The following is a 15,884-nucleotide window of genomic DNA, read 5'->3' as shown; positions in this document are numbered from 1 at the left end:
GCCCCGGCCCGCCCTCGGGACCTCCCGAGGATCGCGCTTGTGCGACCCTGCCCTCGGCAGTGGGTGCCCCAGAGCAAAGAGAGCAGGCGCGCCTTCCTCCCCCGTGCTCAGTCTTCTCTCCCGGAGCTTAGCGGATGGTCCGCACACTGGACCCTCTCCCTGGCTCTTCTGTGAGCCAGGCAGCAAGTCTCAGGAGCTGGTGTCCTGGTGTCGGGGCACCACCCCACAAGCGGACCATTCAGATCATTCGACTGCCTTTCTGGGCGGCGCAGACTCCTCGCCTCTAATTCTCGTGGGGGGAAGCCTGCTGGTGTGAGTCGTCTCTCTGGGCTTTTATAACCTTGGGCTGCTACAGATCTGAGGTTGGTGTATTCCGTGGTCTTGGGCGGGGGAGGAGTATTGGCTTTATCCGTAATCAGAGGTAGCCTTCTCATTCAGAGAGACCATCATGGTACATTTTTAGAACATTATGTCTTTCAGTTTACAGCGTGGCTTCGCTGGGTTGTTATAGAGAGAAAAAAAAATCTGTAAGTGCTTTCTGTTCATTTAGAAAATCGAAAAATCTTTCTGTTAAGTAACAAATGAATCGAATTGGGCAGTTGATTAACTCGTGAACTCAAGCAAGGACATAACGTAAAAGGTCCGTCTTACCAGATTTCAGAGTGAGGAAGTCCTGCGTCTCTCCAGGAAATAGGAGCGAGGCATTTAGTCAGCCCCAGGTGAAACTCCTCATTCTCCATGAACTTCTTTTCTCTGGGGAGAGGGGAGGCTGACTGAAAGGATCAATGAAGAAAAGGTTCTTGGAGGCCCTCCTAGGAGAGAATGCTACCAAGAAGGAAGAAATGGACATTCTTAGCAATTCTGAGATGGATGGAGGTGGCCCTTCAGAGTAATTTAATAGCACTCATTGTTCTACAGTGGAGGAAACCATGTGGATTGGTGAAGTGAGTTTTCCAAGGTCCCACAGGTAGGTGAGGAGCCGAGAGTGGGTCTTCTTCCTCCCAGATCAGAGCCCATCTGGAGCCTCCCCTCCTGCCAGGGTGTGGAGGTGCTCTGGAACGAGGATGGCCCTCACTCTGTTATCTGACAGAAATCTCAAGTTGGCAGACCCAAACCTGGGCTCCTGATGATCTGCCCTCCCAGCCTGTTCATCACGCAGTCTTCCCGTCTTCCCCATTTTAGGAAATAGCCTTTTTTTTCCTTTTCTTTTTTTTTTTTTTTACAGTTGCTCAGATGAAAAACCACTGGGCTCCTCTTTCTTTCATATACCACATTCAGTGGGTGAGGAAATCCTGTCTCTCCCTCAGAATATGTCCAGAATCTTTCCATGTCTCATGACTTTCATGCTACCAGCATAAGCCACTGCTATCTTCTGTAATAATCCACACAGGCTCCTAAGAACTCCCCCTGCTTCCATCTTTGTCTTCCTACACTCTCCAAGAGCAACCAGTGAGGCTTTGAACAAGTAGCTCCGGTCAAACCCTTCCTGCCCCAGAATGCTCCAGCCCCTTCCCTTCTTGCTCAGAGAAAAGGCAAAACCCTGGTTATGAATTCAAGGTTGTGCATGGTCTGACTGTCCTGTGTCTGTCTGGTCCAGCCTTGCTGGTCTCTGTTGGGCCACCAGGAGTTTTGCACTTACTGTCTCCCTTGGAGTGAAGAGGGCTTGGAACGCCCACTTCCCAGGTGCCTGCGTGGCTCCCTTCTACTCTTCCTTCAGACCTTTACTCAATTGTCAACTTCTAGGTAAAGCCTTGCTTATCTACAGCATCTAGAATCGCATCAGGCACCCCGGGTGCTTCGTGGTCTCTTTTCCACAGGGTTTATCACTGTATCTAACATACTTACTTATTTTGTTTACTACCTGTCTCCACCAAGGCAAGGATTTTTTCTGCTTCCCCCCCAACCCGCTATATCACCAGTGACTAGCACATAGTAGGCATTTAATATATAATTGCTGAATGAATGGGTGAGTGGTTTAAACTGAATATTGGAATCAAAAGTTTTAGTCATGCACGAGCTCCTAAAAGGACTCATTCACTCGTGCACCAAGTATTAACTGAGTGCCTGCTTCATGCTCATGTCATTCTTGCTGTCAAGGAGTCAATGATCTTATCCATCGGAACATGTGATGTGGTGGAGACTGTCTTCTCTTCACCAAGATAGAACTGATGCTCTGTAGGGCTTCTGCCACCATGATGGTCAAACGTAAAATTAATGACCCCAAAGAATGTCTCCCATCAGCAAGAGCATGATGGCTGTGGGGGTCATTTTTGCCTCTCAGGACAGATGAGATAAGTTTCAGGATGACTTGGAAAAATAATCATTTTCCTTCTGCAGGTGAGATTGAACTAAAGGCAGGTGAAATGCTTCCATCAGCCAAGCAGCCATGTTTGCTGCTCACCATCTGTCTCTCAAACCTCAGCCCCAGCAGCCCTCGGCTCTGTTACCGTCAGAGGGTTGGCGCACAAAGGGCAGGAAGCGTGGCTCTTTCATGAAAGAAAACGTCAGTCAGATGGGGGCATGTGAATTCCAAGGGCCTGGGCAGTCCTTCCTTTAAACCTGGCATTGTTCTGACACTTTGATGGAGAAGTGTCTAGTTTTGGCTTCTGATTTTTTGAAAAGAATGTGGAGAAATGGGAGTGATGAAAAGTTGAGTAGTAAAAATTCAGAGGGGAAAGGGGCTCCTAGAGAAATTTCGAAAGGAATTGGTACTATTTACCCTGATGAAGAGAAGGCAAAGGAGTGAATGGGTCCCTGGTATCACTATAGGAAGGGCCACTTCCAGAAAGCTGCTCGGCAGCCTTTCCTTCACCACTCTCATTTCTGACCTCGATTTACAGAATCGGGGGCTCAGGTTGGACACTGCCTTGAGGACAAGAATAACAAAAATCTGGAACAGTTAACTGAGAGAAACTATTGAATCGATACTTCTGGAAGAGTTGAACAGATAGAAAAGGAGGGACGTGAGGATGGACTCAGAATGTATCTGTCGGGAGCTAGGGGCCAGGACCCATTGCCTTTTCAGGATACGTAGTGGTGAAGCTGGAATGGACATTTGCTATTCTCGGATGTAACACATTTGTTTCCTGAAAGAAGAAACAAAGGTCCTGAGAGCCTAGGGACTTGACTAAGCTTACTGAGCAAGCTAATGACAGAGCTGATATAGGACCGGGACCCTCTGACTTCCAAGCTACCAGATAACCCTCAGGGGTCTTGGGGAAGTCTATTTCCATGATTTCTGGTCATTTACTAGAGTTTGGATAGTTAGATAATGGATATTTTTGAGGGAGTTCAGGGGGCTGCATTTGACATCCCTCTTGAGCCCTGTGTGATCTTTATTAGTGCAACCAGCCCAGAACCTCGAGGCGGTTTAAGGAGGGCTGAGGGGTGGGCTTAGAAATCTGTCAGCCCAGGTCTACATGTTGGCTCCATCTTTTCTTAGTACTGGGACCTCTGGCAGGTTACATAACTACTCTGTGGCTCATAGTACTTGAGAGGGTTATTGTGGGGATTCAACGAAGTGCAATCTATGTAAAGTGTTGAGCATAATTCCTGACACAGAAAAAAACACTCCATAAATTTTGGCTATTATAGTGCGTGTCCAATAAATGTATGTTGGACTAATGGATAAAATTCTGTTAGAAGGCAGGAGTTTGTACGATTTTATTTATTTATTTATTTATTTATTTGAAGCCTTTATTTACTTATTAGAGAATGAGTAGGGGAGGGGGAGAAGCAGACTCCCTGCTGAGCAGGGAGCCCGACACAAGACTCGATCCCAGGACCCCAAGATCATGACCTGAGCCGAAGGCAGACGCTTAACCGACTGAGCCACCCACTGGCCCCAAGTTTGGTACTGTTTTAGGTCACCCAGTGTCCCCTGGATATATCCCAAATGTGTGTAGTATGGTAGCTCAGAATGTCTGCCACATAGAAGATTTCCCCCAGCAACAGATATATGATTCGTCTAATGTGACAGTAAGATTTATGGCACAAAGAGAAGAGAGGAATAGCAAAGGATCACTCGATTAAATGGCAAGATTGGAATTAGAATCTACTTTCCGGAAGCCAAGGTTATTTTCCTTCCATGTTACAAATCTGTAGAAGAAATCAATTGAGGACCGTAAAGGAAACTTAACTTAGTTTGCTTCTCCCCATCTTTTAAAATCAAGACAAATGGAAGCCTATTAACCTACGTTAGGACAATTAATACAAGAAGCACTCAACTTTAACCAGTCAATCCAGCTGATAATAAAAATACATATGGTCATGTTTGTATGCCGTCAGTGGGTGAAGACTAACAGAGTGGTCCAGAAGGAAGGATGAGGGAGGAAGAGAAACAAGGAGAGGGAGGAAGAGGTCCAAAGGGGAGATGGAGAGAGGACCAGACAGAAGTTCAGGAGCACAAACAGAGACAAAGGGGAGGGAAAACTACCTTTTTGGGATCTTTTTATAATTATTTCATTTAATCTTCCCCAAACAACCTCACTCAAGTATGGTAATCCCCACTTTACATTAGGGAAACTGAGGCTGAGTGGGCTGAGTCATATGTTCAATGTCCTTTAGCTAGGAAGTGGTAGAGCCCATTTTGAAAAAGACTTCTTGGACTCCAAAGTACATGACTTTTGCTCTCCTCTTTCCTAATTTGTCTTTATTCTCTCTCCCTTCTGTTTCTTCTTTTTGTCACTGCCCTGCTTTATTCTCTTTATTCCATGTCTCCCTCTACTCCTTCCTTCTGACCCTCTCTCCCTCCGTCCCAACCACTGAATATCATTCTCATCTTGAGGTGTCTTCGGGTGTCTCTCCTGGAGACTTTGGATGTGAGTTGTGTTTTTCCAGTCATACCCTTCTCTGACCTACCTTGACAGTTCACTGACATCACTTGTGTGACAAACTGGATGCCCAGCATCTGGTTCCAGTTCATTCTGCAGGCTTTGTGCCTCATTATCCCTTCAAGATCCAGATTAGTCACCTGCTTAGAGGATAATTTTCTTGATTCTTGGGATTTAAAAAAAAAAAGTATACCAATATTGAATTTTGCCCCATAGTGCTGGGAATAGGAAGATGGAAACCACAGCTTTCTAGATTATGGAAACTAACCCAACAGAAAATGTTTGTCAACAGAGAGGACAGAATTGGGAAGGGGGTCTGCCTGACCTCCTCACGTATAGACCCTTAGGGCTCTGAGGGTTAGAATGAACTTCAGTGAAAACCCTAAGGGTGGAGGGGCAGAGATCATTCCAGCCCACACCTCTGCCTGTGTACCCTTCCCCACCCCCAAAATCAGCTGCTGACTCTGAGATGTCATCTAGGTGACATTCCTCCACCTCTTCACTTACTAAATACCTTCATGGCTCCCTGAAGATCTTCCCTGACAAGTTGGATCAGGTGATGTTGTGTTCAGGCTGGAGCATTAGGGGCAGACCTAATGGGATGTGAATGCCAAGCATGATGCATAGGATCTGACAGAGGGAATTTTCGAAGTAATGCGATTGCCACTTAACCATGGCATGCCCACAGTTCATTAGAGGGAGCAGCTAGAGGTAAAACACAGGAGACTGTCCTTGAAAGACCAAGGAAGAAGTGGCTCCTTAGAAGAGAGGGCAGGATCAGAGGTTCTTAAAATTTGCAATGCAAACTCCTTAGACTCCTCCATAATGAACCAGGAAGGATGCGGACTAAAGAGCCTGCAGGTGTACATGTGCATAAGCAAATCACTTTGCTTGCTGTGTTTCATCTGTCAACATTACGACATCTTTGATCGGGGACCATGAGGATGCCCATTTTACAGATGAGGCAGTGGAAGTTCCAGTAGGTAACCTGCTTTGCCACAGTTGTCCTGGGCATGTGGTGACATCTGCATGTCTTCCTGTGTACCAGCTGTGCAAGAAGAAAGGCAGAGGAGCCGGGAGCGGGCCGAGAGTGAGGCAGAATGTGCCGGTAGTGGCCATGACGATATGCCTGTGGAGAGGATTCTAGAAGCTGAACTTGCTGTCGAACCAAAGACAGAATCCTACGGTGATATGAACCTGGAGAACTCGGTATGTGGTCTGAGACCTCCATCCACCTCCCACTCCTTGGCGGGGCTGGAGATGGGAAAGGGGTGTGCTAGAGTCCTGGAGCCTGCCCCTCACAGCGCTTTGGTTTTTGTTTTTTTGTTTTTTTTAAGACAAATGACCCTGTCACCAACATATGCCATGCTGCTGATAAGCAGCTTTTCACTCTTGTTGAATGGGCGAAGCGCATCCCCCACTTCTCTGACCTCACCTTGGAGGACCAGGTCATTCTGCTCCGGGCAGGTAAAGGACATCGGGGTTTGTTTTTTTCTTGGGACAATCACTTGGGCTGCCATTTTGAAATTACCCTTGGGATCCTAAGTCAAGTCAGCTGATGAAGCTGTGACCCATCCGAGCTGTGTGCCATGGTGATGACAGGATAACCCTAGTCAGAGTTGTTCTTTTTCTGTTAATTATAGGCTCTTACATTTGGGTGGCCTCTCCTCCACAACTTTTATTCCCAAGTGAAACATCATTAGTGGAGGGTGAGGCTCTTCTTCCATGCAAATTTTACCGTGGTTTTATAATTTGCGTTTAATTTTCAAAGACAGTTAAGTCAATTTTATCGAGGGCAGTCTAAAGCAGTGCCTCCTTGTTATCATACTGTCGGGAAATAGAGGAATTCCCATTTCACAGATGAGGTAAGAGAAGTCAGAGGTTGTCTGCTCAAGGTCATTTATCCAGGGTCCCTTCCTACGCTAAGGTTCTGTGTGCTGTATGCTGTCTTGGCTTCCATTTCCGGGACACTGTGCAGGGGACACATGCCACACCTCCTCTTGGTGACCAGGCCAGCGGGGAGATGTCGTGAAGACTGGCTGAGCGTTGGGAGCCAGACGCTCATTTCATCCCTGTGAGACAATGAGCAGGCTCTGAGTGTTGACGGGAAGCTCCGTGCTGTGCTGGGTGCTGCCAGGCAACACCAAAGAAATAAAACTGGGTTGTCAGGTCCTGGGGGCAGAGGCTGCGAGGTATACTCCCTCGCTTTATCCACCAGGGCAGCTAACACGTTGACTGTTACCTGTTCAATGTTCAGTTCATAGGTGTTGGCTGGGGGGAAAAGTCCTTATCCACAAGCTGCCATTCTGACCTGTACTGGGGAGACGGTGGGGGATGTGCAGGGCCATGAGTCAGGGGCCCCCAGTCTTACCCTGTTTCTTCACTAATTAGCTGTGTTGTCCGGAGCTGGTTTTTAACCTCCCTGCATTTCTGATTCTGCTTTTGTTCCATGCGGGTCACAATACATGCCCTGGATGATCATCAGTGAAGCAAGAATGTGGTCAGTTTTCCCTCAAGGCCTCCTTCTTCTCCCTGCAGGGTGGAATGAGCTGCTGATTGCCTCCTTCTCCCACCGCTCCGTCTCTGTGCAGGATGGCATTCTCCTGGCCACGGGCTTACACGTCCACCGGAGCAGTGCCCACAGTGCTGGGGTTGGCTCCATCTTTGACAGGTGGCTCTCTTCTGCTTCCAGTGTGTGTGTGTGTGTGTGTGTGTGTGTGTGAGTGTGTGGGCCTGGGGGTAGTGCTGGGATGCAGGACAGACCACCCTAACAGCTGCATGGGGCAAGAAGCAGAGACCATGAAATACACTCGAACAGACCCCTGGGGAATGACAGGTGGATTACAAGAACATTTGAAACGACTTGATGGAGCCTGTCAGGGACCAGCAGAGTTGCTGGGCAGAAGGGAGAACCTGTTATCTCCAGCGGTCTCCAAAGGAGGGACTGGATCATGGACATTACCTCGAAGGTTTGGTGGGGGAGGTTGAACTGCTTATCGTAGGAGGCCGGGCTAGGGACAAGCAGCCAGGATCTGACTTGAGGCAGGAGGGATGAGCTGAGGTTTTTGCTGGACTCTGTAGCAGGATCTCTGGGGAAGGTCTGCAGTAGGAGCAGACCCACCTCAGTCAGGCGGCTGCAGCCTCGCTCTGGGATTCTCTGTCGTAAGTGGCATGAAAGGAAAATGAAGGCATGTGATTTAAAGAGATGAATGAAACGAGGAGGGGTGAATGACTTGGGACAGAGGGATGGAGAGCTGGTAAAGAGGAGCCTAGGGTTGAAAATAGCCTCTCTGTCTGGAGCCAGGGCCCCATGGCCCCTTTCCATTTCCACGAAAAATGATCTTCCAGGCCATGTGCATGTCCACGCAAGGTGTCTCTGCTCCTTCCCTGCCCTTTCCTGCTGCACGGTCCATGCAGAGACCAATGTGGTTTTTGGCCGACTCAGCCCTCTTCGTGACCCCTGGAGATTTCTACCCTGTCTCTGGATGCTGCCCTCTGCCCTCTTCCTCCAGACATGCCACACCCTCGCCCTGCTTTGCCTGTTGCATTTCTAAATCCTCTAGGCTGCCTTCCCAGCCCTCCCAGCAGAGTGTCCAGCCCCCCTGCCCCCCCGCTGCTTCCCCCTGGGTGTTCTCTTGGACTTGGCTCCTGGCATTTGTTGGCTTTATGTTGCTACCTATTGTTTCCATGTCTGTTTCTTCAATTAAACGGTGAGCTCCTTGAGATCAGGGACGGCATCCTATTCATCTCTGTGCCCCTAGTACCTGACGCATCATCTGGAAAATGGGGTGGGTGCATAAGAAGTCTTGGTTGCATTCATTGTATCAGCCCTTGGCCTGGGACTCATGGTTTTCTCATTGCCTCTCATTGTTTTCCTGTGAACAGAGTCCTGACTGAGCTGGTCTCCAAAATGAAAGACATGCAGATGGACAAGTCAGAGCTGGGGTGCCTGCGAGCCATCGTGCTGTTTAACCCAGGTGATGTGCAGTGGTTTGCCCTCCTCTGTGCTTGGCCTCCAAGCTCTGACATCCTCTGGTCCTCTAGCTCAGCCGAGACAAGGCAGAGCCGAGGAACCTGTCCTTGGCAAAGGCGGGAAGCTGATTCTTCATGGTTTCTACTCCTAGTGCCATCTTGAAAGCGTCTCGAATGGGCCTGGAGTGTGCATATTTGGGGGCAGGTGGGGGAGACGAGAGAGGATAGCGGCCTCTAGGGTCAGGTCAAGGAGGTGGTAAAAAGTGGTCAGATTCTACATATAGTTTTAGGCAAAGCCAGTGGGATTTGCTGATGGATTAGAGATAGTGTGTGAAAAAGCAGTGTTAAATGCAATTCTCAGCACGTTTTGTTTCATTTTCCTGAGTAATTGGAAAGACGGAGTTGTATTTGCTGAGATGGGGGTCCTAAGGGTGAGTGGGTAGGACTTAGGACTTTGTCTTGTGCATTCAAATCTCAGGTGGATAGTAGACATCCAAGAGTAGCCGGCCAGGAAAGTCTTGTTTATGAGTCTGGGGTTCAGAGGAGAAGTCAGGACCGGAGATGTGTGTTGGAGGGCTGTCAGCCTCTGCCTGGCACGTGGGGCTCTGAGACAGGGGTCAGTGCACGTGGGAGTCAGTAAAGGCTGGGCAGAGAAGGGGGCTGGGGGCTGGGCACTGGGGTGAGCCCTCGTGTAGGGGCTGGGGAGAAAAGGAAGAGCCAACAGGGGAGCCTGAGACAGGACAGAGAGAGGCAGGGAGAGAAGCAGAAGAGGGTATCCTGGAGGCCCAGGGAAGAAATGTTTTTCGAGAAGGAGGAAGTGATCAGCTTTGTCCAAAGCTGCCGTGGGTCAAGAAAGATGACCGTTCAGAATTCCATGGTAATTGAGGCCCATGCTTCATCTCATGAATTAGGTTGTTAGTAAGTTGAGGCAGCATGTGAGTGGAGTTGGTTTTTGTACCCCATCTCATCATCCTGTCCGTGCTTAACACATAGTAGGCACTCAGTAAATGTGTGACTGTAATATTTCTAGAATGATCGGATAAAATAAAACTCTCCTCCTTGGGGTCAGCAGTGGGTGCCTTTGGCTATTTACAGGGTTTTATACCTTTGTTCCAAGAGTCTGTTGGGTAGACTGGGCACAGAGAGGAGAGCTGGGGGCACAAAGGACCCCCAGCTTTGTTTTTTCACTGTTGTTCCCCGTCTGTAGTAACTCTTGGGGCAGAGGCCTGAGTGGATGGGGACAGCCCCCTGTGCAAGGGGGTCCACCTGACCTGTGTCACCCGAGGCTAAATCAGTCATCTTTTCCAGATGCCAAGGGGCTGTCCAACCCCTCGGAGGTGGAGACTCTGCGAGAGAAGGTTTATGCTACCCTTGAGGCCTACACAAAGCAGAAGTATCCGGAACAACCTGGCAGGTGAGGGGGGGCTGGAAGAATCTTATGGCAGCAGTGATGCGTCCTACTTGCCCTGAATACATGGCAACATGCAGCAGGCACTGTCTAGGTCTTTCACGTGTTATTTAATCTTTATAACAAGCTGAAAGCTGCTAAAACATTGGCTTCATGAAACCAGAGGTCTTATCTTGTGCGCCGTTCCCCACTCCAGAATCAGAGCCTAAGACGTGCCTGACACATAGTGTACAGCTTTATTTATTTATTTTAAAGATTTTATTTATCTGTTTGAGAGAGAGAGAGATAGCAAGAGAGAGCATGAGCAGGGAGGAGAAGGAGAAGCAGGCTCCCCGCCGAGCAGGGAGCCAGACGCGGGACTCGATCCCAGGACCCTGAGATCACGACCTGAGCCGAAGGCAGACGCTTAACCGACTGAGCCACCCAGGCGCCCCTGTATACAGCATTCAATGTTGAATGAACAAGCAAATGAACAAATGAACGTGGGCCTCATTATCTCCAGTTTCTAACAAGGCACCGAAGCTCCAAAGGGATAAGGCAGTTGCCCGAGATCACGGAGCTGGTGTGCAGTGGGGCTGGGATGTGAACTCAGGGCTGTCTGATTTCAAAGAGCTTGTGCTTTCCAGGCCTTGCTTTCTGCTCTGCCCCACGGAAGCCCTTTTAGCTAGAAGCTAAAAGCTCCAGGGCAGCCGGGACACGTGACCCCTGTCCCCCAGGGCCATCTGTGTGGCATCTGGCAAGGTGCTGGCTCTGGCTCTGGGCTCCTTGTATAAAGAGGAGGACATTGGTCAGAAGATCTCCGAGGCCATCTACCCGTTTAGGTGTTCTGAGTCGTTTAAAAAAAAAAACAACTTTTCTCAAATGTTTCCCCCAAAGCACAGCTAAACAAAAGTGTTCCTCCTCGGCTAACTCCAGTTGAATAGAGAGAATGCGCTCCTCAGATCTCACAGAAATCCGAAAATGAGACTGACGAAACTGCCTTAAAGACATTAGTTTTGCTTTTAGGATTAATATTACATGCTCTGAATTCTCACTCATCGTTTTCATTTCTCTGTGAAGTCTAATTTCCATTTAAGCTGTTTTTTCTGGATCCTAAGCCAGTATGTATCAATTGTCCAGAAGAAGTCAAGCTCCAGTTTTTATTGGAGTTTTTTATTTAACTCCAAGAGGGTGGGTTTCAGGCCTTCAGTACGACACATATGCAGGCCTTGAGGGGTCAGGAGCCTAAGCTGGGGTAATAGACCTCCCAGTTGTCAGTAGTTGAACACGAGAGAAATGTATTTTTTGCTCACCTGTCAGTCCTGGGTGGGCAGTCCGTTCGGAGAGCTGGCTCTCTTCTGCACCAAGACTCAGGGGTCCACTCCTTCCTTCTTGGGGCTCCACCGTGTCCCAGAGCCACATCCTGTTCTGCATCCGGATGATGGAAGGGGAAAGTGTGGGGGAGGAACACAGAGGTGAGGCTATCTGGGCAGACCTGGCCTTGGAAAGGTCCCCCATCCCTTCACTCACTGCCATTGGCTGAAACTCAGTCACATGGCCCAGCGAGTCATGAAGGATTCTGGAGAACGGATGCAGCTGTATGCCAAGGAAGGAGGGTGGACACCTGGAGGTCTCCCCTATACCTGCAATAGGTGATGTTACAGAGCTCTACCCAACAGACAGGGCTGGCTGCTCAGCGCTGGCCGGTGAGAGCTACCTGAGGGCCTGGTAGTGGATGATTTCTACTGGATCTTCTAGCTCGAAGGCCGCATTCAGCATGTTTTTTTGGGTACCTGTTGTGTGCAGGGCATTAGGAGTAAGAAGGCTCATACTCATCCTTTTCTTCGAATTGTCTCTAGGTTCTATTATTTATCTCTTAAAAAAACAAACAAAAAAACCCCTAGGGACACCTGAGGGACACCTGGGTGGCTCCGTCGGTTTAGTGTCAGCCTTTGACTCAGGTTATGATTTCAGGGTCCTGGGATCGAGTCCTGCCTTGTGCTCCTTGCTCAGTGGGGAGCCTGCTTCTCCCTCTGCCTGCTGCTCCATTGGATCTCTCTCAGACAAATAAATAAAATCTTAAAAAAAAAACGACAAAAGGGGTGCCTGGGTGGCTCAGTTGGTTAAGCGACTGCCTTCGGCTCGGGTCATGATCCTGGAGTCCTGGGATCGAGTCCCGCATCGGGCTCCTTGCTCGGCAGGGAGTCTGCTTCTCCCTCTGACCCTATCCCCTCTCATGCTCTCTCTATCTCGTCTCTCTCAAATAAATAAATAAAATCTTAAAAAAAAAAAAACAACAAAAAACCCTAAACCAGTCTTTTTCCTTATTATAAAAGCAGAGCATGCTTTTGTGGGGAATAAGGGAAGTATTTAAGAAATAAAGTAGGTAATGAAATGAATCATAAATTTTGGGGGGTATATTTTTTTTCCAGTATCCTTGTGTATCAATGCATCTGTACATAGAAGTGTGTATTTACAGAGAGAAAAATCATACAGGTGGTTATTGTTTTCCTCTCTTAGCCATTTTAGGCACTTTATCAGATACTGAAAAGTACAACATTATCCTTTTCCGTGATTTTGTAATATTTCACAGGGTGGATGTATCCTTGTATGTTTAGCCCTTGTCCTGTGGAACATTTAGGTTGTTTCTACTGAATATTACTTTCAAAACTTTGGAACTTGCCTGTTCTCCTAGGAACAGGACTACCAGGGGCCTGGGCTGCCTACTTGTTGGCTGGACGAGGGCAGGACCTGAGGGTGCAGGGGCGGGGTGTAGAGGCTGGGCCCTCTGCGTGTCTCTCGGGCGCATCCAATGCAGCCTGGACAGAGGGTGACCAGGTGCATCAGGGGTGTCACTTGGCTCAATCAGGCAGGTGATTGTGCGGACGGCTGGTCACCTCCACTTTGCAAAAAGTGGTGGACGGGGATCCTGGCGCCGGGTCAAGGAGAGCTCTCAGCGGTGGAGTGCTGCCACCCCATGGAGACTCTTCAGAAGTACACTTCGCAGAGGCCGAGTTCTGCTTTCTGTAGCCTGAAAGCAAAGAGAAAATCCGGGAGGACGCAGCGCCTGCCCGCTGTGGGCACATTGTCTCGCGCTGGGGCAGCCAGCGGGTGAGGGAGGAACACGGCGCCCTCCCCGAGGCTGTGGCTCTTCATGGTCGTGCTTATTTCCACGGCCCTGGTCTCAGTTCCCAAATCAGGGGCAGTCAGCAAAGACATGCTGAAGAAACGCTAAGAGAATGCTAAATCCTCGTGTATTTAGCATTTTACGTATGGTAAAACTTTGGCATTTTTAGAATGTATAATACATTCTAAATATAAATACATTTTCAGAGTTACAGCTCAGCCTAACTTTGTACTTTGCAGAGAAGCCACTCCCTTCCCCTAATCTCCTGAAACTCTTCCGTGGCAGAGTTAGGACCAGGAGCTCGGCGTTTATATCTAACTGCGTCTTCCTGCTTGGTGACATCATGCAGATGCGCTCCGAAGCTTTATCATCCACAATTTCTGAAGGGTTGTGTGGGCCTTGGTGTAGACCTTTAATTTTTCCATGTAAAGAAGTGATGCCTACCTTTTTAGATGGTGCCATTTCATCTTTCTTATATTACCCCAGTTCCTTAACCCTTCATGGGGTGTGAATATAGAAATATACACATTTTCAAGGAGTATTAAAATTCCAACTTGAAACTCACTCATGAAGTAATGTTGTGATGCTCATTGAAGATCCAGCCTAACCAGAGTCTCTGATTTAAGGCCAGAGTGGCTGATATAGTTTTGGTCCTTGTCCTTTTATTGGAAGTTACGACTTACTGATTTCCAGTTGTTGTTAATAACGTTAAAAAATAAGCTTCATTGGCAAAAAGGATTTTGAGAGACGAAGAATGACCACTGAGGCAGGATGGAAGACATGGCAGGTTGAGGGGCGTCAGAGGATGTGCACATGTGAGACGAATTCTTTGCACACCGGCGTCCCTCCCTGTGGTGAACCTCACAGCCACGGTCCTTTACTATACGGGAGTGTGCAGGAATGCGGGCAAGCCCGGGTGTGAGTGTGCACGTGTACGAGGACGCTGAGAGCGTAGGAGAATGTGTGTAGGTGTGTACGTGTGTGCACAAGCTCATGCGTGTGAGGGTGTGTAGGAGTGTGTGTGTGTGTGCGCCCCCGTGTGGCAGTGGTGAGGGCACGTGTGAGTTGTATGTATGACTGTGCACGTGTGTGTATGTGTGACACGCGTCAGGCAGGTGTGTATGGTTGTGTATAAGGGTGTGCATGTGGGACTGTGTGTGCACATGTGTATGCGTGACATGTGTGAGGCTGGTGTGTGTGTGTGCCCGTGTGTGTATTGTGACGTGTGAGGCCGGTGTGCATGTGTGAGTGTGTGCGTGTGTGACAGTGGTGGGGCTATGTGTGTGCATGTTCACACCCGTGTGGGAATGTGTGTGGGTGTGTACGTGTGAGCACACGTGCGTATGCGTGACAAGTGTCAGGCACGTGGGGGTGTGCATCTGGGTGTGCGTGTGTGCGCGTGGTGGGGTTCTGTCGCGTGCACACCCACGTGAGAGTGTGCGAGCGTGTGTGCACACGTGTGTGTGTTGTCTCCCAGCCAGACCACGGCCCCTCAGGGGCAGAGAGGAGCGCACTGGATCGCCCTCTGCTCCGACTGAGAGGGGAGCTGAGCCCGCGGGTTGGTAACAGCTGCTTGCACGTCCGTCGGTAACCAGCCGTGGCACCTGGACCGGCCGCGGTCCGGGGCGGGTAGTGAGGCGTGAGGACAGCGCGGTCCGCCGGGGAGGTAGGAGGGAAGCGGCCTAGGATTGGAGCTTGCCCGGCTGCCTCCGTGGCCCTTGCCGGCTCCCTCTCCCACCCCGCGTTGGAGAGCAGACCCCCAGGCGGCCGCTCCCGGCTCCTGACGCCCCCTCGGCCTCCCTGCAGGTTCGCCAAGCTGTTGCTGCGCCTCCCAGCCCTGCGCTCCATCGGCTTGAAATGCCTGGAGCACCTGTTCTTCTTCAAGCTCATCGGGGACACGCCCATCGACACCTTCCTCATGGAGATGCTAGAGACCCCGCTGCAGATCACCTGAACGCCCCCCCCCGCCGCCCCCCCCCCCCCCCCGCCAGGACCGCCCCTGGGCCGGTGTGTGTGGACCCCCACCCTGCACACGTTCCCCCACCTCCCACCCTGACCCCTTCCTGTTCCACAAATGTGATGCTTACAATAAAGAAACCTTTCTACATGTGCGACTTTTATAGGTGGAGTTTTGTACAGATGTTAAAGGAAGCCCTTCCTTGCCATCTGAGGGGCTGGGGTTCTTTCTGGAAGCTCTTGGAAAAACGAACCAAGCCTCTGTACATATAACTGGTTTAAATTATTTTTTCACTTGCCATGGAAAGCAAACGAGCGAATAATAAAATAATATATATGATGTTGGCACTGCGTGGAGCATGGGGTGTGTTATTGTACTGTGGGGAAGTGTTCTCAGCGGGCGGAGGAAAGCCGCTGGGTGGGGAATGGGGCTGGGGTCCTGAAATAGTCAATCCCACGGTCGGGCACCCTGAGACTAAACCGGGCACAGCGCGCTTTGCCTCAGAGCAGCCACCCCCCCCCCGCCCCGCCCCGGCAAGATTGGGAAGAAACATGGTCTTTCAGAGTCAGCTTGGTTTTTTGTGTTTGTTTTCTTCCCCCTAAGGATAAT

General features: G+C 49.7%; 1 protein-coding gene across 2 annotated transcripts in view; it reads left to right on the top strand.

Moving 5' to 3' along the window:
- Positions 1–15,420, top strand: part of RXRG (retinoid X receptor gamma) — a 43,020-nt gene extending 27,600 nt beyond the window's left edge. For both annotated transcript variants that reach the window (XM_035010060.1, XM_035010061.1), the window contains 6 exons: positions 5,881–6,041; positions 6,170–6,299; positions 7,371–7,503; positions 8,718–8,809; positions 10,113–10,218; positions 15,125–15,420. In XM_035010060.1, the coding sequence (XP_034865951.1) occupies positions 5,881–6,041; positions 6,170–6,299; positions 7,371–7,503; positions 8,718–8,809; positions 10,113–10,218; positions 15,125–15,272 (770 nt within the window). In that variant the 3' untranslated portion in view covers positions 15,273–15,420. The remainder of the gene's footprint in view (positions 1–5,880; positions 6,042–6,169; positions 6,300–7,370; positions 7,504–8,717; positions 8,810–10,112; positions 10,219–15,124) is intronic.
- Positions 15,421–15,884: the final 464 nt, after the last annotated feature.

This window comes from Mirounga leonina, unplaced genomic scaffold, assembly GCF_011800145.1.
Source record: "Mirounga leonina isolate KUSES-001 unplaced genomic scaffold, KU_Mleo_1.0 Mir_154, whole genome shotgun sequence".
NCBI classification, from domain to species: Eukaryota; Metazoa; Chordata; class Mammalia; order Carnivora; family Phocidae; genus Mirounga; species Mirounga leonina.
The sequence above is the reverse complement of the archived record's forward strand: the minus strand, read 5'-3'. Positions and strand labels throughout refer to the sequence as shown.